General features: G+C 39.7%; 1 protein-coding gene across 2 annotated transcripts in view; it reads left to right on the top strand.

Moving 5' to 3' along the window:
• rb1 (retinoblastoma 1) overlaps positions 1-23,721 on the top strand; it is a 243,514-nt gene that overhangs the window by 206,132 nt on the left and 13,661 nt on the right. For both annotated transcript variants that reach the window (XM_072260793.1, XM_072260794.1), the window contains 9 exons: positions 4,330-4,448; positions 4,611-4,780; positions 7,175-7,326; positions 8,922-9,026; positions 10,364-10,477; positions 11,297-11,460; positions 21,069-21,099; positions 22,636-22,778; positions 22,970-23,022. In XM_072260793.1, coding sequence (XP_072116894.1) covers positions 4,330-4,448; positions 4,611-4,780; positions 7,175-7,326; positions 8,922-9,026; positions 10,364-10,477; positions 11,297-11,460; positions 21,069-21,099; positions 22,636-22,778; positions 22,970-23,022 — 1,051 coding nt within the window. The remainder of the gene's footprint in view (positions 1-4,329; positions 4,449-4,610; positions 4,781-7,174; positions 7,327-8,921; positions 9,027-10,363; positions 10,478-11,296; positions 11,461-21,068; positions 21,100-22,635; positions 22,779-22,969; positions 23,023-23,721) is intronic.

Below are 23,721 nucleotides of genomic sequence, written 5' to 3'. Positions count from 1 at the left end.
AGAACCAGACATTCTTAGTTACATAAATGGAAAAAGAATGCTAGAATGTTAACCATTTTGTTTCTGTACAAATTGTTGCCATCCAACATGTCAGTAATGGTTTCCCTAAAATGAAGGAAGTTGTGACTTTTACTTTTCCGTTTAGAAAGTACATTTGACTTTTTCATCAGTTTTGAAGAGTCGGTAGCAGCATGAGTCTATTTTGAAATAACTTACTGATTTTAAAGTTGCCCTGTTATACCAACTGAAATGCTTTAAAGAAATATAAATGTGTGTCTCTCCATCACACCTCACCAATACCTGATACCATATGAATATTAATTTTGTTTTCTGGCCAGATAAGGAACAAGATGTTTTCAAATCAATCTATTGAAAAAACCTGAATTTTCAAAGCTTGTTTGTCTGAATCTGTAAACATAATCTCTTCTCACTTTAATTTACAGAATGTTTTATGAATTTAGTTCATAACTTCAGTGGTTGATGAGTTGATGGAGAAGATCCTGAGAGGCAGGATTTACGAACATTTGTAGAGGCATAATATGATTAGGAATAGTCAGCGTAGCTTTCTCAAAGACAGGTCATGCCTTACTAACCTGATTGAATTTTTTGAGAATGTGACTAAACACGTTGATGAAGGTAGAGCAGTAAATATAGTGTATATGGATTTCAGCAAGGCATTTGATAAGGTACCCCATGCAAGTCTTATTGAGAAAGGGGACCCTGCTTTTGGATCTAGAATTTGCTTGCCCAAAGAAAGCAAAGAGTGATTATAGATGGATCATATCCTGCATGGAGGTTGGTAACTAGTGGTTTGCCTCAGGGATCTGTTCTGAGACCTCTTCTCTTTGTGATTTTTATAAGTAACCTGGATGAGGAAGTAGAGGGATGTGTTCGTAAATTTGCTGATAACACAGAGGTTGGAGGTGTTATGGATAGTGTGGAGAGTTGTCAGAGGTTACAGTGGGACATTGATCGTATGCAGAACTGGGCTGAGAAGTGGCAGATGGAGTTCAACCCAGATAAGTGTGAAGTGGTTCATTTTGGTAGGTCAAATATGATGGCAGAATATAGTATTAATGGTAAGACTCTTGGCAGTGTGGAGAATCAGAGGGATCTTGGGGTCCGAGTCCATAGGACACTCAAAGCTGCTGCGCAGGTTGACTCAGTGCTTAAGAAGGCATACGGTGCATTGGCCTTCATCAATCATGGGATTGAGTGCATGAGCCATGAGGTAATGTTACAGCTGTATAGAACCCTGGTCAGACCCCACTTGGTGGAATTTCTCCATTCTGGAAATACTATATGAAGTGTATCTGCAGATACTGTAGTCTGGTTGGCAAAACCATCGTTGGCCATTACAGATTTACTACAATTGTATCAGTACCATGACCCAGAACAGTAAAACAAAAAGATCAGTCCTATGGGTGCTCAAAGTCTACGCATCAGCTGAAGCCCCAGAAAATTTCACTGATTCATAAAATGCGCATGTATAACTTCTCTGTTCTGGCAAATGGACTCTAATTGTTCTCCTAAACCACACACAATCCATACTAGAGACTGCTTTGACAAGGTCTGTGATGACTTTCTCTGCAATACTTCCATCTCTGTTGGGTCAGAATTTTGGACTGCTTGGTTTTTTTTGCTACTTAGGAGAAATGGATCGTTAGACTCTCACACTTGCTCTTCCATTGACTAAGACCACTTCTGATCTTTCTTCTCAGTGGCACTTTAACCTTGTATCCCTTGATTCCTTTAATACCTAAAACTTTGTCTCAGAGAACTCTAAAGATCCACTGGGCTCAGGGTGAAGAAATTTTTTCTCAATCTTGAATGGCTGATGCCTTAGTTTTTTCTAATTCACAATTTCCCATTTACATTCCATCTTGTGCTTTCATTTGCCCTCCAAGAAGTCCCCTGCATCCATGTTGGCAGCCAGCTTTGTATCTTCCCAATCTGAAATTAATCCTTTTAGTCCTACTTTTAAGTACTGGCCTGGTTATTAAAGCTGCTGCCATAGTGCTTTGAAACCCAGTTTTAATTCAGACCTAGAGTGCTGTGCCGCAGAATTTACAATTTTACCCAAACTGAATTTCCTTAAGGTGCTACAGTATCCAGTCACATTGCAAAGATGTGCAGGTTGGTAGGTCAATTGGCTACTATAAATTGTCTCAGATGTGTAGATGAGAGTAGAAACTAGAGGAAGTTGATGAAAATGTGGGTTGAATGAGTGTTGATGAATGGTGCAGACTCAGTAAATGGAAAGGCCTCTTTCTGTGCTGCCTGACTTTTCCCCTCTGCCATCAAATTTCTGAATGATTCTTGAACTCGCAAACGCTACTTTGCTCTTTTTATTTATTTTTATTGTAACTTATGGTAATTTATCATGCCTGTACTGTGCTGTGGCCAAAAAGACAACAATTTTACAACTTATGTCAGTGACAATGAACTTGATTCTGAATCTGATTCAATGCTGTTTCCTGTCTACTATCCAATCCTTAATTCATGCCAGTTTTTAGTCTGAATTGCACGCGCTCCAATTTTGTTTAATAATCTCTCGATGGCATCTTATTGAATGCAGTCTAATTGTCCAAAGACACCAGAGCTACCAATTCCCTTTTCACTAATGCATCCTGATAGTTATAGACTCAAAAACCTGATAGCCTTTCACTGTCACTGAGTGTAAATCCTGGCACTTACTCTCTAACAGCATGATGAGTAAACCAATGTCTCAAGAAGGCAGCTCATCGCCACCTTCTTCAGGTTAATGAGGAGAAGCAATTAAATGATGAGTCAACCAACCTGCAAGCCCATATCCACTGAAAGAATGTAAAGGAAAAAAATTCTGTTTACCTTCTTCCTTTTTTAAAAAACGTATTGTGATTGTATTTACTGTCAATGTCCTATCTGTGGGGCAACCTTGGATTCAAAGGAACTTTGGAAATTGATAGCCGGATTTCCATAACACATCCTTAAAATCTTATGATGCATATCATTAGGTCCAGGAGATTTATTGACTTTCAGCCCTATTACTTTCTCTCGTGAAATGCTAATTCTCATTCTGGGAAAGTGAGAAAATATTGGTTTAACTTCCTTGCCACTTCCTTATTATCCAATATGAATTCTGCCTGTCTCAGTCTACACAGGGCCTATATGAATCTTTCCTAATCATTTTGTTTTTGCACATCCATAGAATCTTTTAGAATTGCTTTATACTTGAATTGATCGAAACCAGAAGTCAAGAATAAATGGGTCATTGTCACGTTGGAAAGCTGACCTCTAGTATTCTGCATACCAATCCTTCCTCCCACCACCACTCCTATCCCATAGCAGAGTATTCCACACTGTAAAACTCACTGCTAGTCAATTGCAGAATTCCTGATATTACTTGGCTGTGCTAGTTAACATATCTGTCAAAGTACTCTTCTGCAACAAACCTCATGGATAAGTCTGCACATGGGATGAATATGGATGGCAAACACAGCAATACCAGCTACGCTTTGGCCAAATATCTCACTTTTAAATGTTGTTCATCTCTCCTGGGAAATGCCTGTATAAAGTTCTGTTATGTTTATAATCATTCTGTAAGTTAAAAGTGTTTCTTTAACTCTTTCACAGAAAGTGTTTGTATAGAGCTGTTTGGAAATATCAGGAGATATCTCTTTTCAAAATGCAGTCAAGTATAATAAGTTTGAATGGTCACTTTCCGTATTGTCCCCTTACTTATGGCTTCTGTACTATATCACAAGCAGCTGAGCAGAGTTTACCTCTGCTCTGGGGATGGCTGTATCAATGTGTGTCATTATCCTTGAATTTTATATTTTTTCCTTTTGCCCATGCATGGTACTTTCCCTTTTTCTCTTAGTTTTTGCATCTTTCCATTCTTTTGATTTATTTCTATAAATATAAGGAAAACACAGAATTTGTAGGCAAAGGTTTGAGAACTTCCTATCCTTAATTAGGAATAGATATACAATTGACTGCTTTTTTCAGTACAATATATTGAAAGATTAGTACTTTTTCTGTGTTAGTTTTCTGATTGCGATTGATCTGCAGATGAATAATTAAGCAAGTCAGAAAAAAGGGAACATGTTAGCTTCAGTGACAGGGAAGTGGGTGGATTTATACTGTTGAAGAATCATAGAATATTTTGCTGTTATTTGACTCAATCCAGTTGTGATACTGTTTTTTTATATATATAAAAGGCTCATCAAGTCAAATCCTACCTTTCCCTTTATTGCCCATTCTGTGTAATACAATATGAAAAGCAATTTTGGAAAAACTTACAGATTTGTTTAGATTTTTCCAATACACTTTTTTTGTCACTTTCAGAATTCACCTTTGTTTGACATCCTCAAGCAACAAAAAGAACAAGAAGATCAACCGGATCAGCTCGAACCTACCAGTACGCTGAAACAACCTCTCCAGCACAGCCACACTGCTGCAGATCTGTAAGCATTAATAGAGAGGAGTTGCTGTTTGCTTATGTTTATAGCGAGAGCTTTGTAGTTGAGGTTGTAGACTCACTAATCTAAACTGTTGTTGACATGGATCTATTTGTTCCTTTACTTGAGTTGCCTAGTCATCTCCAGAATTTTTTTTTTTGTCCACAGTTACCTTTCCCCTGTCAGATCACCATGGAAGAAAGTGTCTGGCACAGTGCACACAGTTCCCACACAACACACAAAAACTGAGACATCATCGTCTGTGCAATCTCAGTCCCAGTCCCAACCTCAGCAGAAGTCTCAGAAATCTACCTCACTCTCTCTTTTTTACAAAAAAGGTAAACTTTGTACAAATATTTTTCTTAGGCTTTTAATGATGGATTTGTTGGTAATGTTAAGAAAGGAGAAACAAATTAGCCAAAATATTCGTAAATAGACTGGCTACTTTGGTGCTCTGATACAGAAGCTAAGGATGCATCTCATTTATTACCCATTCCTAAGAGTCTGAGAAGATGGTAATGAGAAAGTTTTTTTTCTGTGATGTACTTGTTTGTTTAAATAGTTTGATATTGTTATAGCTTTTCAGAATCCAGTTTATTATCACTGTCAAATGTCATGAATTTTTTTGTTTTGCAGCAGCAGTACAGTGCAATACACAAAAATTGCTATAAGTTACGATAAGAAATGTGTAACAACAGTAAATAGGTAGCGCAAAAGGAGAGGAAAAATAATGAGGTATTGTTCATGGATTCGTGTGCTATTCAGAAATCTGATGGCAAAGGGGAAGAAGCTGTTCCTAACTGTTGAGTGTGTGTCTTCAGGCTCTTGTACCTCCTCCCTGATGTAGCAGTGAGAAGAAGGCATACAGTGGGTTGGTGGGGGTCCTTAATAATAGCTGCTGCTTTTTTGAGGCATCACCTTTTGAAGATTTCTATGATGGTGGGGTGGCTAGTGCCCAGGAGCTGAGCTAACAACCTCCTGCAGCTTTTTCCAATCCTGTGCCCGCATACCAGACAGTGATGTGATTAGTTAAAATGCTTTCCACGGAATATAGAAAACCCACAGCACAATACAGGCCCTTCGGCCCACAAAGTTGTGCCAAACTTGTCCCTACCTTAGAAATTACTAGGGTTACCCATAGCCCCCTATTTTTCTAAGCTCCATGTACCTATCCAAGTGTCTCTTAAAAGACCTTATCGTATCTGCCTCCACCATCTGTAGAAATTTGCGAGATTCTTTGGTGACATACCATTTCTCCTCAACTCCTAATGAAACATAGCTGCTGGCGTGCCTACTTCTTAATTGCATCAACATGTTGGGCCCAGCATAGACTTCCAGAGATGTTGACACCCTGGAACTTGAAACTGTTCACCCTTTCCACTGCTGACCCTGCAATGAGGACTGGTGTGTTCTCCCGACTTCCCCTTCCTGAAATTGACAATCAATTCTTTGGTCTTACTGACACAGAGTGAAAAGTTGTTGTTGCGACACCACTCAGCCAGCCGATCTATTTTAATCCTGTACGCTTCCTTGTCACCATCTGAGATTGTGCTGACAACATTTGTATCATCGGTGAATTTATAGCTAGGCCTAGCCACACATTCACTCAGTACAAAACATGCTCATGAAAATTATTATTTTGATAGTAGTGGCTTAATAGTATTATGTCATGGTAGCCCAGAGTTTCTAAAGTTACCTCCAGTTTTTAAAGTTTTAGCATGCTACTTATCTTGTATCTGAAGTTGATTTTTTTTTTATCCTTCATTACTCCTTGCAATTTTGGATCTGCTTGTGCATTGTAGCACAGGTTCAGCATTAACAGCAGTCGTCATTAATAGGAATGAGCTTTGTTTTCATGTCCATCTGTAACACAGGCTGACTAATCAGTGCATTTTGTTTACTGTACTAAATGGCTTGTAAGTTTGTGGGGAAATACAAACTGCACATTTTACATCAGATGGAGAATTCCAAAAAGAGGCAGGAACTGGATTTAAACTATCAGTAGCAGTAAGCTCCATGTGATATCATGAAACAGCTGAAAAATGCTGAATACAGAGAAGGTTTTGGGACTTGACAGTACCCCAAGAGTGGCACTAATGACCTGAACTCCGTAACAAGCCATGCCTTTAGCTGAACCATTCCTGTACAGTTACACAAGCCGCTACCTGATAATATATTTGAGTACATGGATGATGCATTGGTAGTCCAAATGCTTTAGCTGGTAGTCACCAGACCCAAGTCCAAACCTTAATATGGCAGCTATAGAATTCAAATGCAGTTAATTACCTGTCTTTAGAAAAATAACTACAACAGCCAGCACAAAAACAGAGTGGAATCAGGTTACCTCAGTCCTGAGGGACTGGTTAAGAGTAAAGAACTGGACACTCACCAGTGGGCAAGCAATAATATCCATCCACTGGATTCTGGTCTCTGGCCATTCCAGGTGCTGCCTGTGACTGGATCAAGATCTCACTTTATGAAATCCATGTGATAACTGGTGTTCAGAGATTACTGCATGATGAAAGAAATGCCATGCAGCCAACTTCCACTCCACACAAGAATAATTTACAACTGTTTTGCTGAATTGAGCATCGAAACATTTTCAACAAGGTTACTTGTAGAATGCTAGAACTGTATGAATGTATTATGGCAACATTAAAAATGACATCTGATGAAACAAATTATTGAGCTCTAATTCAATATTTTTGTTTCTTGGCATATTATCTGTTTAGTGTACCGACTGGCATATCTACGATTGAATATGCTTTGCAATCATCTCCACCTACCATCAGAGCACCCTCAACTGGAAGCTATTATATGGACATTGTTTCAGCACGCATTAGCAAATGAGCATGAACTTATGAAAGACAGACATTTAGATCAGGTACTGTGCTATTGATGGAACTTGTGGTGTTGGGGGCATTGATTCCGTGTCTCTTGGAGTGAGGCATGATTTGGAATTGGTTTATTATTGATCTTCTACCACCAGTATTCTAAATTTCAAATTACAGCCCATTTTTATGTGAAGATCACTGAAAATCACTATTTTCTCAAAAAAGGAAAACTAAGGAGAGCCCTTATGGTCCACTTTAAAATTGCTGTAGTAGTTGGCCATGATATGAAGGGTTATTCAACTACTACCCCATTGTCAAACCTATTCCTTCCAGCTTGTTTGGTGATCAGGATTAAAAATCCCACATAATTTTCTTTTTCAGTAACTGAATAATTGGGTCTCTTTTGGGGCTTCTACTAAGGCCTGGTTAAGATTGACTAACAGAACACTACTAGAAATTGAACAAGCAGCTTTTTGATCCTTGTAGCTCATATGCTAACCCAAGTTATCTTCAACACATTGATGCTTTCAAAATGTGACTTCACATTAAGATCAAGCTAACTGGCACTTTCTCCTAATAGTGATCCTTCCTCTTCTTTCCGAGGTAGATGTTTTGCTAAAAAACTATCTTTACCAATAAGAAGGCTTCCTCAATCTGGCTGTGACAGATTCCTGAAGTAGAAGGGCAGAGACTGTGAGTGGGAAGTAACAAGAGTCTTGAGGGATGAAAAAATTCTAGGCCATCTGGAGGGGATTGGATCACCAAGGTAAAGAAGATCCTGCTCCTTAATGGGAATCTAGCATTTCCAGCATTGCTAAAAATTCTCTTCTGAAATCCTAAGTAGCAATCCTCACTTCCCACTGCTTGCTGGGGATTTTGAGGCCCGATGAGCACAGCTGGCTGGTATTATAGCTAGAATGGAGAAAAAAATAATTAAGAACAATTGCTCCAGGTAGATTATTGATTGACACTTCCACACACTATTATCTATCATTTTAATCATTAGCTTTGATTAAGATTCATCCAACTTTGAGGACTGCTCAGTCCTGACTTCCAAACTTTGAGCAAAATCAATGCCGCCATTATAAGGTAAAAAGAATATTTTTTCTGATTTCGTTATGTTAAAACAAGTGGCCATCTATATCAATATGTTTGGTGTCCCCTACAATGTTGCACCAAAACAATGTAATTTCTGTAAGGTGTTAGTGTAAGGGCGTAAATTTATAGGCACTGGCATTGATATTTCTTTAAACCTCATTGACTTGACACACTTTCTAAATATAAATATTTCTGTCTATTTTAAGATATCGTGCAGTCAAACATGGGTATGCAGGAGAATTAACACATTTGGAAGGCAAGTTAGGGACATTGTACACATTCATTAAACCATAATTGAGGAGGAAAGTGTCCCCAAAACACCACTACCCCACTCCCACTTGTTTATATAATGTCTTTACAAATTAATGACATATATGCAAGTTAATGCATTTACTCTGAGTTGTGGCGCTGGATCATGGCAAGTCCAATATATTATTTCAGACTTTAGGGAGGGAAATGATGAAAAATGGGTATTTTAAGTTTATTTGGAGCTTCTTACCAACAAATTGTGCTCTGTATAATAATTAACATAATTGTGTTTTAACAGATAATGATGTGTTCCATGTATGCCATTTGCAAGGTGAAGAACATAGACCTTAGGTTCAAGACTATTGTTACTGCTTATAAGGACTTGCCAAACACAAATCAAGAGGTAACCAACTGTCCTTTTGTCTCCTTTGCCTCCAAAACAGTCTAAGCTGCAATTCAAGAAAGTCATATTTGTGTTTGTTCCAGTACTTGCCTGGCTCTTGTAAGTCGCCCCGTTCCTGCTCTCACCCCTTTTCAACTGATAAGCGAGAGGAACGCATAGATTAAAGTAGTTGGTAGAAAGATTGGAGGATAATAAGAAACTTGGGATGAGTAATGATGGGTGTGTCTGGAACCCATTGTTTGAACAGTTTCTAGAAACAGTAATCCTTACTGTATTTAAACAGAAGTGTATGTGAGCAAACTTGACCTGAAGGACTAAAGATCTAGAACACAAAGGTGGGAAGATCATTCAGAACACAATTCAATAATAGTTATCCAGTCCATAGAAGCTGAATGGTGTCCACTAGAGGCATAAACTTTCCACGGTTCCTATGAGCTTCAGCTGATTTAGAAATTCTGAAAGAGGTATTTCTGAGTTTTTAAAAACCCGTCCATTAATTATCACCAGAATATCCTCTTCACTCCTGTATTTACGATTCTAAAAATGCATGTTATTCCACTTCCAGGGACATGAGAAATCAATTCCTGCACTTACCTCTGAACCTATGGCCTCACTCTCTAAGATGTTAGAAGAAAAACTCAAATATCTACCCATAGTTTTCAAAATTTATATGGATTACTCTGCTGAAATCTATCTATCTATCTTTGCACCTAATCTTTTAATCTGTTTGGTGGTTTAACACTTGAGACACATCAGGAGAGAAAATAACTTGCTTCTCATGCTAAGTGTGTGCAAGGTTATCAGTTGCAGGTTTTCGGTTGCCGTTTCTTTTTAGCTACCTTTTTCTTCATTGGATCAAATATGTGCAGAAGTGAAAACAACCAGCAACTGGTGATATGTTGAGCACACTTAGTAACCAAAAAAGAATTGCTCCTCTATTACTTTCTATGATATTGTGCATTGACTGAAAGTCATGGTCATTTGTTCTTTCTGAAGAAAAAGTGAAAATGCATTAACGTATCTGATTCTGGTTCGAGGTCAGTGCAAAATTTACTCTCTGTGGAATGAGTTGCAAATAGCTAGATTGACTCAGCACATTTTTATTAGCTTAGCCTGACCACAGCATAGAAATGCAGAACTAGAATAGCTAGCATTCTAAGCCACCTTTAGTCTTTTATTGGATTCTTGTTTCAAAACAATTTCTTTCTTTCAGGAAACATCTTAGTCTAACCTCAAGTATTTAGCCTTGCAGATTATACTGACACATTTGAAAGGTTACACTTTTAGTTAAGCTCTTTCTCTGAGGTAAAAGTTTTTAAAATCATTTTCTTCTTTAGACCTTCAAACATGTGTTGATCAAAGAAGGGCAGTATGATTCCATCATAGGCTTCTACAACCTGGTGTTCATACAGAGGCTGAAAACCAATATTTTACAATATGCTTCAACCCGTGTAAGTAACTATATTATACTTTAACAACAGAAAATGCTAGAAATATTCATCAGGCTAGCAGTGTCTATGAAGGGAGAAATAAGAGTTAACATTTTCAGGCCTATGCACAATTAACTCTACTGTATTATTTTACACAAAATATACAGATTGTATCAGCTGAGAAATTAACCATTTTCAATGCTTTACTGATATTTTTAAGTGAATGAAATGACATTATCAGAAAACATTTGCAGTTTGTACTGACTGGGGTAATATTTTATTTGAGATCGATAGTTGGACATAGAACGGAAAATGCTGCAGATATCTGAAATCCATAATAAAACCAGAAAATGATGAAGATATTCATCAGCTCAGACATCCAAGGATAATGAAACGTAACTGACATTTCATATCGTTTGATGCTTCATCAGAAAATGATAAATGTTAGGTTATCGTATTGAAACGTCAACTTTTTCTGCTTTTTCACAGATGCTATTGGATCTAACAATTTCTAGTCGTTACTGTTTTTATTTTAGATGTACATCAAAGCTGTTAAGTATAATACAACAGATTTTAGATGACCATTTAAGAATGACTTTTAATGTTATTTTTATATGTATTATATTGACATACATAGATTTCACACCATCTACCTTCATGTACATTGTTGATGAGAAAGACATTATGCCTTGTGGGTAATATAGTCTTGTGAGACAGTACAGACTTGTGGATAAAGGAATGAATGGGACTGAGTCATTACAGGTCTCCAAATTGTTGCTTCCTGTGTTTCATGTTCTAATTTATTTTGGCCACTTTTTTAAAACTGTCTCTTTCGAACAGCCACCAACGCTCTCCCCAATTCCTCATGTTCCTCGAAGTTCATTTGGTTTTCCAACCTCTCCATTGCGTGTACCTGGTGGAAACAACATTTATGTCTCTCCACTGAAGAGTCCATATAAAACTGACGGATTGCTGTCCCCCACAAAAATGACCCCAAGAACACGGTGAGGATATTTGGAATTTTCAAGTTGTATAATATGAGTTGCAGCTTGTACTGTCTTTGTCTCTGATCCAGTAATGTGGTGGAGAAGCTATACCTGTCTTTTTATTTGCCATCTAAACAATTTCTCTTTCAGCTCCTCCCACATTCTCCAAACCAAAGGTGTAGTTATGGGCTCTAGTTATGCCTGCCTTTTTGTCAGTTACATAGAGCAGTCCGTGTTTCAAGCCTACTCTAGTTACGTTCCCCATTCTTTCACCTCTACATTGATTACTGCATAGATGCTACTTCCTGCACCCATGCTGAGCTTGTCAATTTCATCAGCTTTGCTTCCAACTTCCATCCTACCCTCAAATTTACTTTGTCAGTCTCTGACTCCTCTCTCCCCTTTCTCAATCACTGTTTTATCATCTCTGGAGATAGAACATTTACAAAGATCTTTTACAAACTTACCGACTCTTAGAGCTATCTTAACTCTCTCTTCCCACCGTATCACTTGTAAAAATTTTATTCCTTTATCTCAGTTCCTCAATCTCCAGCACATCTGTTCTCAGAATGAAGCTTTCCATCCTAGAACACCGGAGCTGTTCTCTTTTTTTCAAAGAATGGGTATTCCTTACCACCATTGTCAATGATACTTTCACCCGTATCTCCTCTATTTTCCATACTTCTTCCTTTATCCCATCCTCCTGCCATCACAACAGGATGGTCCTTATTTACCATCCAATGATCCTCCGTATCCAGCACATCATTCTCCATAACCTTTGTCATCTCCAACAGAATCCCACCACCAAACACATGTTCTGCCCCTGATAGGGAACATTTTCGAAGTGACTCCCTTGCCCACTTGTCCCTCCTCAGTGATCTCCCTCGTGGCACATATCCCTGCAAGCATGACAAATGCTACATCTGCTCCACACCTTCTCCCTCACCAAACAGTCTGTCCAGGTGAAGCGACACTTCATCTGTGAGTTGTTGGGATCATCTGTTTTTTCTGGTGCTTTCTGTACAGCTTCTTCTACATTGGTGAGACACGACGCAGATTGGAGGACCACTCCTTCAAGCAACTTCACTCTGTCAGCCACAAAAAGGAGAATCTTGTGTTTTCCATTTTAATTCAACCTCCCATTCCTATTCTGAATTGTCAGAAAATGGCCTCCTCTATGGCCATGATTAGGCCAAACTCAGATGGAGGACTAACACTTCATATTCCGTTTAGGTAGTCTCCAACCTGATGGTATCAACATCAATTTCTCTACCTTTGAGTAATCACTACCCCCTTCCTTCAACTCTCTTTTACCATTTCCCATTCAGGTTCCCCTCTTTCCCCTTCTCTTCCCCTCACCTGCCCATCTGGTTCCACACCACCTTTCTTTTCTTCTGTGGTCCACTGTCCTCTCCTATTAGATTCCTTCATCTCCCCTCCCCTTCACCTGATCTCACTTATCACCTGCCAGTTTTTACTTCTTCCCGTCTCCCCTAGCTTCTCACCCCTACTTTCCAGTCTTGATGAAGGGTCTCAGCCCAAAACATCGACCTTTTATTCCCTCCATAGGTGCTGCCTGACCTGCTGAGATCCTCTAACATTTTGTGTGAGTTGCTCAAGATTTCCAACGTCTGTAGAATCTCTTGTGTTAACATAAAGATCAGAAAAGTTATGCTGTCTGCTCTTTCTCATTATGTATCATTTTATTAAAATTAAGCATGCTTATGGAAGTGATTTATTTAAGCTCTATATTTTGCACTATATTAAGTTACTTTGTTCGGACATTTTCGTTAAGGTAGAATGCCCCCCTTTTTGCTTCATTTTATGGATTATTCCATTAACAGATTAAATATCAAGAAATAAACTGGGATTAGCTCTGAAAAGTTCCAGGGATAAATTGAGGAATGCAATAGATTCTCATTATTTTGCTTTGTTCTTTTTTGTAGGAGCCCTTTAAAGGCTTCAAAAGACTTTGTTGCAGTCTGCTAGTTTACCCTTTTTGAAACCAAATTCTGTAAGAATATCGAGGCTATATGAACTTGCTCTTCCTTGCTTCTTCTGAAGATGTGGATTTTGTGACTGTCAGTACTGAGGTGTGCAGCTCAGGCTGCAATGTATTCTGGATGGTGTGTGTGGGCCGTTGCATCCACCAGGACAGATCCATTGAAATGAAGTGGCTTTGTGCAGTAAATTTGGCCTCAGGCAGTGGAGCCTGATGTCTGGTGGCCTTTTAGTTAACTTCAAATAGATTGATTATTCTAAAATTTAGTTAAATGTCACCAATTGCTAAGAATTACATAAAGTAAGATAAAGAAAAACAACCATTTTCACTGGTACCTAGCTTGGTGTTCAAGATGTATTTTCAGGAAAGAGGGCACTAATGAAATCAGCACTGAAGGTGGTCACTATGTGCAATATATAATAGTTGTGTTACTGACAACATTGTGTTGGGAACTTGGTGTGAAATCCTGCCTTCTCTGCTGCTATCCCCACTCCTCTCATGTTTCCACAGTGGCTTGGTGTGAAAAAGCTGCCTGCGAAGACTGGTACTGAACAAGATGGGGCAAATGGTTCTGTTACTCCATGCTGAGCTTCAGGGCTCAGCCCCATCCTGTCTAGCATGGTGACTGCAGCCACTCTTAATGGCTGAAAGCAGGTGCTCTGTATTAACAGACAGCCTAGATTCTAAAATTCTCATTATTTCATGTTCAAATTAAGGTTTAATTGTCATTCAACCATACACGAATACCCATGAATACAGCCAATCAAAACAGCATTACTCTGGGGCTGAAGTGTAAACACCGTACTAACAGTCAAACATAGCTCAAGGCACATGTAACACATATAAGACAGCAGTAAAATAGTCACACAAAAAATACATACTCCAAGTCCCTGAGTCCATGACTGTTGCAGCAGTTTGCAGTCGAACGCAATTCGTCTTGCCTTATGCCAAGTGGAGACTGGGGGTGGGGGTGGGGGCAACATGATCTCCAGCATCACCGCCTCACCACACCGCCACTGGCATTCCGGTGAAACGCCCGATTCCAATGACTCCTCCTGGGAAGCTGCAAAACAGGCAACACCGAGGCCTGAGGCCTAGTCCTTGCTATGATCGAAGCCACACAGCTCTCCTGCCACGCGCCAGTACTTGGACTTGCAATGTTCCACACCACCAATGTACAATAAGGTCCTGCCACCACAAGAAAAGCGACTGAGACTATCACTCGCTTTTAGACTGCACACCTCATTTACAGGCAGCATCATGGTCTGCACCAAGTCCAGCTCCTTCAGTTTTTCCACCAACAAGCAACTTGCTGAAGGGACAGACCTGCAGTACTTTAAGTTCTTCATGTCCAGCAGAATTCTGCAGTTGTAAAAAAAATTTAAAAAGACAATAACACATTTGATTGACCCCGTAGAAGCCACTGCGTCCCAGCACGCTGTCATTTACCACAAATATGGGGACTACTGACTTTCCCTTCTTTTTGTGTGACTGTACATCTCTGCACAGCACAAAGATTTCTCAATGATAGCAATCTGAAAGTAGTTTCCATCACATCCAGCAGGTGACCCATGACCTGTCAACACATGGGGCCCTCACTAAGCCAGATAGGTTGCAACCATGAGCCTCGCACCTCAGCAGTGAGTGGCTACTCACCACTTGTTCCTGTCCGGGCAACAGCAACACCAACGCTTGCAGGCAGCCTCCTCGTACCGAGACATGGGAAGTTGATTGCTACAGAATGCCAGCAAGGGTCAGAGATTCACATCAGTTTCCCTGTAATCAGACTGCAGTTGTCTTTCAGTGTTCAAAGTGGAGAACCAAGAGGCCTATAATGAATCAGCAGCCTGAGGGCAGTGCTTGCTGAGTGCTAATACCAATGCAATTTACATTTATCTTTTTAATCAATATACTGTAAGCAACCTATTCAAATGAATGGCTACTTACAATGCACAGTGGGCAAACAAGAGTGCTAGCATCTAAATTCAGTTTATCGCTGATCATGCTGATTCATTTCAGTTCTGACACCATTCCTGTAGCCAGGATGGAAAATTTGCAGTCTTGAGCTACTGTTGTTTCCTTCGATGTTTCTTTTAGCAGTTTGGGATGCATTTCATCCATTTTAAAAGATGACAAACTCTTTCATCTTTATCCATTTAACATTTCACACTTGTTTGCCTTGGCTATAACGCTGGTATAACTTTCCTCTTCTGTGAAGAGAGTCACAAGAACATTTTAGGAATTTTGTATCCTGTCTGCCTTTTACACTGACTATACCCCAGTCCAGATTAAATGAGATCCACCAATATCATTGCCCCAGTACATCCACATATCAAAAATGTGCTTAAATTTACTTTTCTATCATCTTTGGAATACTTGGAGATTCATAGGATGTTCCCAAAATTTTCATTGTGTTTTTTTTTTGTTCTTTATTTCAATCTAATTATTTACTGATCTTTTCAATATCACCTCTTAGCTTCTCGCATCATCCCCTTCCTCCACACAAGCCCTTCCCCCTCAGCTGGTCTTACCTGTCACCTGTCAATTTGTGCACCTCCTTATTCTGGCATCCACCCCCTTCCTTACTAGTCCTGTTGAAGGTCTCAGCCCAAAATGCTGACTGTTTATTTCTTTGTTTATAGATGCTGCCTGACTTACAGAGTTCCTCCAGCATTTTGTGTGTGTTGCAGTATATTTTTTCAGACCTATTATTGTTTCTTTAACCCTCTCTTTCTCTCAAACAAAATACTGCTTTACATGAATATTTCACTTCCCTCCAATCTGTGGAGGTGAAGTAAGTACTGAACCACAGGCCTTTCATTGCATTCTCTGTTCTGCAACTGTCACTGCTGTGGCTCTATCCCTGCAATAAATGCTGTTGCTACTCTACACCCTTTAAATCTCTGCCTCAGCGATAATATCCTTCCCTAACTCCTATCTCCTCTCCCCTTGACTCTGTCCAATTTTTAGCAGCCTAGGAGAAACCTACTGCATAACACTGATGTTGTCTCACTGCAGACTGGAGCATATCATTATGTTTTAAATGTTTTATGAAACAGTTGAAGTAGAAGAGAGTATTAAGTGACAAAACCAGAAGAACTTGAGTGATGAGAATAAAATGGCTAAGACTACCTAAGACTTGACTGTGACTTCAACACATTTTGCTGACGATATATTTTGGCCTCTTAATTTCAGAAGAGGTATAGAGAAATGGATGGATGACCCTAGAATATTAAAATGGGGTCCAAATAAATTTCTTCCTATTCTACAAAGAGTATAAGCACAGAAGTCGGAACACAGAACACACGATTTTGCAGATGCGGATGCCGGAAATCTTGAGCAACACACACAAAATGCCGGAGGAACTCAGCAAGTCAGGCAGCATCTGTGGAGGGGAAGAAATAGATGATGATTTGGGCCCAGACCCTTCATCAGAATCGGGAAGAAAAGGGGGAAGCAGCCAGAATAATAAGTTGGGAGAGGGGCAAGAATACAAGCTGGCAGGTGAAAGGTGAGGCCAGGGAAGGGGGATGAAGTAAGAAGCTGGGAGGTGATAGATGGAGGTAAAGGGCTGAAGAAGAAGGGATCTACTAAGGGAGGAAAGTGGACCTTGGGGGAAAAGTGAAGAAGGAGGGGAACCGAGGGAGGTGATGGACTGCTACAGAGAACGGAAGGGATGAGAGGGGAACGTGCAGATGCTAGTGTTGCCTTATGCTGCTGCCTTGTCCTTTTTGATAGCTGAGGTGGCAAGATTGGGAGTGCAATTCATTTTGCAGATGAAATACATTGCAACCATTGTAGAATATGTTGGTGACAGAGGGAATGAAAGTTTAGTGAGGTGGGTGGAGTGCCCATCAAGTGGACTACTTTCTATTTAATAGTGTTAACTTTCTTGAGAGTTTTTGAGCAAGTGGAGGGTATTCTATTATGCTCCAAATTATGCTCTTACTGGATGGTGGTAATGCCTAAGAGTATCAGGAGATGAGTTACTCACTACAGAAAACCCAGCTTCTGAACTACTCTTATAGTACACGATCTATGGAGCTGCTACAATTAAGTCGCTGGTCAATGGTGACCTCCATCCCAGATATCAATGGCGGAAGACTTAGTGATGCTAATGCCATTCGTTATCAAGGTTAAGTGTTTAGACACTCTTGTTTGAGATGGCTATTACCTGGCACTTTTGTATTGACTGAATGCTGTTTTGGTCTTGTTACCTGAAAGCATTGGCTGCTTCCTTTACTGAGGAGTTGCAAGTGGAATGGAATAGTTTGCTAACATCAACAAAATTTGCCACTTCTGACCTATAATGAAATGAACATTATTGATGAAGCAGCTGGAGGTGGTTGGGTCTAGGAACCTGTCTTGAGGCTGTGATGATTGTCTTCTCAGAACTAGAATCATCTTTTGTGCAAGAAATGGCTCTTATAGAAGTTACTTTTCCCCCTTTTGATACTAAATGCTGGCTTAATGTCAAGGACAGTCACTCTTGGATCAGGACCGCAATAGGGTTTGGAGTTGAACGATGATAGCAAAAGCTAAGATGAACATAGATTGTTGGTAAGGAAGTACATTCGATTACAAGGTTTTATCACTCCTGCACATTGTCTCTCAGAAAGGATTTTCTCCATCCTAAATGCTTATCTGTCCTACTTTCCTAACATGAATCAATTCCTGCTCACTTCCATACCAAGATCTACATCTAGCCCTTTCCCCAATCCTATGTTATTAATTGGCTTCATAAACATTTTTTGAAATTCTTGGACACTGAGAAGCAGATCAGGAGGCAGAATTTGGAAAGGTGCATAAATAAATGACTTGTGGTCATGAGTGACTTCAACTTCTCTAATATTGATTGGCACCTCCTTAGTGTGAAAGGTTTAGATGGGGCAGGATTTGTTAGGTGTGGCCAGGAAGGATTCCTGACACAATATGTGGACAGGCTGACTAGAGAGGCCATACTGGATCTAGTAGTAAGCAGTGAACCTGCAGTGACCACAACTCACTGACCTCTACCATAGCCTTGGACAGGGATAGCAGCAGATAATATGGAAAAATATTTAATTGGGGCAGGGTGAATTATGATTCTATTAGGCAAGAACTTGGGAGTGTAAATTCAGACAAGGTGTACTCAGGTAAATGCATAATAGAAATGTGCAAGTTACATAGGATTCTGTATAGCTTTGTCCCATTGAGGCAGGGAAGGGATGGTAGGGTAAAGGAACCATGGTTGACAAGAGATGTGGAACATCTAGTTAAGAGGAAGAAAGAAACATACCTAAAGTTTAGGAAGCAAGGATCAGACAAGGCTGTGGAGAGTTGTAACACAGGCAGGAAGAGCCTTAAGAAGGGTCTTGGGAGAGTGAGAAGGGGACATGAGAAGGCAAGTCAGATTAAGCAAAACCCCAAGGCATTCTACATGTATATGAAGCACAAAAAGATGACTAGAGCGAGAGTAGGACCAATCAGGGATAGAAGAGGAAACATGCCTGAAGTCGGAGGAGGTAGGAAAGGCCCTTTGCTTCGGTATTCACCACTGGGAAGGATCTTGATAAACATGAGGACAGCATATGCTGGAATTTGTTGATGTTAGAAAGAGGATGTGCTTGAACTTGTGAGAAAGATTAGGATAGATGAGACCCCCAGGGAAAGACGGCATATACCCCAGATTACCCCAAGGAAGAGATTGTTGTGCCTTTTGCAATGATCTTTGTGTCTTCACTGGCCACAGGAATAATAGGAATGTAGGAAGAATGCAGGGTAGCAAATATTATTCCTTTTTTCAAAAAAGAAAATAAGGATAATCCTGGGAATTATAGACCACTGAGTCTTATGTCAGTGGTGAACAGAGTATTGAAGAAGATTGCTAGAGACAGGATTTAAGAGCACTTGGAGAAGTGTAAGTTGATTAAGAATAGTCAGCACGGCTTTGTGAGGGGTGGGCAATGTTTCACAAGTCTGATTGAATTCTTTGAGGAAGTGACAAAACAAATTGATGAAGATAAGCAGATGATATGGTGTATATGGATTCTAGTAAACATCTGACAAGGTTTCCACGGCAGGTTCATTGGAGGCGTGAAATCTATGGGAAGTTGTCCTTGTGGATTCAGAATTGGCTTGCCCAGAGAAGAGTGGTAATAGGACAAGCGTATTCTACCTGGAGGGTCTGTTCTGGGACCCCTGAAGTGACTTCGATGAGGAAATGGAAAGATCAGTTACCAAACACAAAGGATGGTAGTGTTGTCAATAGTGCTGAAGGCTGCTGTAGGTTACAATGGGACATTGATAGGATGCAGAGCTGGGTTGAGAAGTGGCAGATGGAGTTCAATCTGGAAAAGTGAAGTGATGCACTTTGGAAGGTTGAACATAAAGACAGAGTACTGGGTTAATGATAGGATTCTTAGCAGTATGAAGGAATAGGGGGGGGTCTTGTAATCCACGTCCATAGATCCCTCAAAGTTGCCATACAAGTTGATAGGGTAGTTAAGCAGGATATGATATAGTCAGGGGATTGAGTTTAAGAACCACAATATAAGTTGCTGCTCGATAAAACTGGTTAGATCACACTTGGAGTATTGTATTCAGTTTTGGTCACCTTATTTTAGGAAGGATGTGGAAGATTTAGAAAGGGTACAGAGATTTACCAGAATGCTGCCTGGATTTGAGAGCATGTCTTATGAGGAAAGGTTGAGCAAGCCGGGGCTTTTCTCTTTGTAGCGAAGGAGGATGAGAGGTGACTTGATGGAGGTGTGTAAGATGACAAGAGGCAATAATAGAGTGGACAGCCAGCACTTTTTGTCAGTGCAGAAACAGCTAATACAGTACTGTATATCTTAGGCACTTATACTGTATATAGCTAGCATGCTTAAGACTTTTGCATAGTACTGTAGTGATATTATGCATTGCGCTGTACTGCTGCCATGATGTACGTGAGTTATGATAAACCTGATTCTGATAGGGGTCTTTATTCTTCCCTTTGCTCTAGCCAGATTTACAAACTTGATCTCCTCTCCAGATTGACAAATACAGTACTGTGCATCATTTTAAAGTGATTGGAGGAAGGTATAGGGGAATGCCAGTGGACGATTTTTTTGCACAGAGTGGTGAGTGTATTGTAGAAGCAGATATATTAGGTACATATAAGCGACTCTCAGATAGGTACATGGATGAAGGAATATTGGAGGGCTGTGCAGGAGGGAAGCATTAGAGTAGGTTTAAAGGGCAGCATAACACCATGGGTGGAAGAGCCTGTACTGTGTTGTACTGTTCTATGTCCTGTTTTCCCTACTGTCTTATATGTGCTGTACGTGACTAGAACCTGTAGCAGTCCAAACAGGTTCAGGGTCCTTGTACATAGAACCCTAAATGTCACAGCTTCATACAGATTTAAGTAAAAGTCTAATAGAATGTTGACATTTATATTTAGAGAACTGCAAAGTTCTAGCTGTGCAAAGTCCTGGTTAGATGACACTTGGAGTTCCTTTTTTAAATGGCTTGGTATAAATGTCATTTTCCTGTGCCCTCTTTTCAATATTTGTATTTTTAAGACTGTCTGAATACTTCCAATAATTTTGTCACAATATTTGTATTTTTATCGCTAGTGATTATCTCTTTGATTTTACAGAATCTTGGTGTCTATTGGTGAACCATTTGGGGTGAGTAATGCTTTGTAAATCTACGTTTTATGTGGAACTCGTTTAACTAAAACATTAAAAATCTATGAATTAATTTTTAAAAATTTGAATATTTTTAGAATGTTTCCATATGCTAGAGCCCAATGCTTTAGACTTGTTATTGAGCTCAACTATTACTACATAATTATTTTGTTATATCATTCAGACATGGTGCATAAGATTTGTCTGTGACCCCTTATGATTTCACGTTGGCTATTTCAGTAAACATGCTATATGAATAATTCCTTAAAGTTGTTATAACTGAGGGTGGTAGTGGAGATAAACTACCACTACCTTTTAATGGTGTTTGCCTCAAATAGCCTCTGACAACAAAGTCCAGCTCCCGGCCTTCACTTGTGTCTTAGCTACTAAGCCCAGTGGAACTGTTTCTACTCACAGGAGAAGAAGCAAAGGCTCTTTACTGGCATCTTAAAATAAGTCGCTTCAGGCAGATGGGGCTTATCAGCCATGGTTGGCAGCACATCTAGGAGAAGGAAAACTCTAATGTCAAACCTCCACTGCCTTGCGGTTCTACCCACTCATGAGGAAGTCTTCAGGACTAAAACCTGAGGAAAAATCCAGGCCTGGAGTCCCTAAGGTAGTCCTATGTTGAGTTCAGTGTTGACTGGCAACTCCTGCAATGCTGCTGGTGCTAAATAGTTCAGTCTCTGCCCTTTCTTTGGATTTATCAGCTGTGTGGTGAAGGGATGTCTGCTTCATGCTCTCCATATCACACTGCCCTGGCTAGCATATCACGTAGACAGCTGGGGCGTAACATCTGTGGTTGACCCCGATCAACAGAGGGCTCCATTGTATGAACACTATTTCTAGGTGGACATCTAGTGCATTAATAAGCCAGCCTGATTCTGGCAAAATTGGAATTCCATTCTGAAGCCTAACCCTGAGCAATATTCAGTAATGATTTGATTCTTTCTTTCTTGTAACAATAATTAGGAAGTGTAATTTTCATTCTAGCAATGAAACAACAGTTCAGATGATGTCTGAGTCAACATTAATACAAGGCACATCTTTTTAAATGGGAATTGATACAAGAGCAGTTATTTTTAAATCTGAGTGTTTCTAATAGCAAAGATATTAAAGAATATGAGGGAAATATATATGCTTACAATCAGGTCATCAGTGAGCCATAGTTTCAAGAGGATAAATGGAATATTTCTTTCTGTGCTCCCTGTGACTGAATGATAATGAAGCTGTGTACTATTAAACAGAAATAAAATAAGTGTTGTCCAGGGTAATCAAGAACATGCCAATAAATGGTGTTGTCTATCCCATCTAAACCTGGCTAACTGCACTTGGTTTATATTGCCAATCACATAATATAGTGGTAGGCATGTAAGGTTTGTCAGGGGATCATTCCTTTGTTTAAAATACATCAAGGACGCAAAGTTGAACATAGTGTTAAAAGTTTTTTACTTCTGTAAAACTTTGCTCCTCCTCCGGATCACCCATCACCAAAGTGGCCTGTGATCTGTTCAGTAATTGTCACCATTATTGCAGACACCAGAGAAATTCCAGAAGATCAACCAGCTGGTCAGTTGCAGCGATCGGCACCTAAAGCGGGCTGGGGACATGGGGAGTGTGCCAAAGCCACTGAAAAGGCTTCGCTTTGATATGGATGAACAGGATGAAGCTGATGGCAGGTAAGCAACGAAGGTACCAACACTATTCCATTCACATCAATTAGGAAGCAGCAAAAACAAATACGATTTCATTTGAGTCCAAGGGCAACACAGAATCACAGGTTATGTCAGCAGAATTTTACCAATGGGATTTATTGGCATTAAGATAATTACTCATCTGTGTTTATATTTATTTCCTTTCTGCCTTTCAGCAAACACTTGTCTGGGGAATCAAAATTACTGCAGCAGAAGATTGCTGAAATGAGTAAGTGCTTTTGCTAAATGCCCAAGCCATAAATGTGACTTGATGCTTAGTACTTGGTTATGAAATTTCATTTCCCATGGCTCATGTTCTCGGCCTACATAGGTGGTGATAATGAAATGACCTTAAGGCCTTCTTACCTCAGAAACTCTGCATAGTGCCTACATCTGTATCACATTTCATAGAGAATTAATTTGAAATTTGCTAAAACTAGCACACCACAATGTATTCAGGAAGTTTATATTCTGCAGAAAGAACAAGCACAGTAAAACCTTAAACCACAAAGTAGTAGATCCTATCAAAAATCAGCCTGACCCTGCCATGGGCAATCCAACCCTGACTGGAGCCAAAAGACATGAGATATCTTTTGGTGCCCTGTCTGATCCAAATTTGAAAAATAGTCATGTTTTAGCCAGCTTAGACCGGCACATGGCTCTCAGCCTTGATAATGTTGACTCTTTGAAGCTTGCCCTGGGATACTTATTTTTATCTTATTTAGAGATACAGCACGGGCCAACAAACCCACACCACCCAATTACACCCACGTGACCAATTCACCAACTAACCCAGTCTTTGGAATGTAGGGTGATAATGGTGATGATTCCTGGTTCTGACTAAACATTAGTAAGATCAAAGGAAGGATGTTTCTTTTGGCACGTTATTTTTACCAAAGTGAAACACTACAGTAATTGAGATTTTATG

This window comes from Mobula birostris, chromosome 6, assembly GCF_030028105.1.
Source record: "Mobula birostris isolate sMobBir1 chromosome 6, sMobBir1.hap1, whole genome shotgun sequence".
Classification (NCBI taxonomy): domain Eukaryota; kingdom Metazoa; phylum Chordata; class Chondrichthyes; order Myliobatiformes; family Myliobatidae; genus Mobula; species Mobula birostris.
Note: the sequence above shows the minus strand (reverse complement) of the source record. Positions and strands in the feature narration are given on the sequence as shown.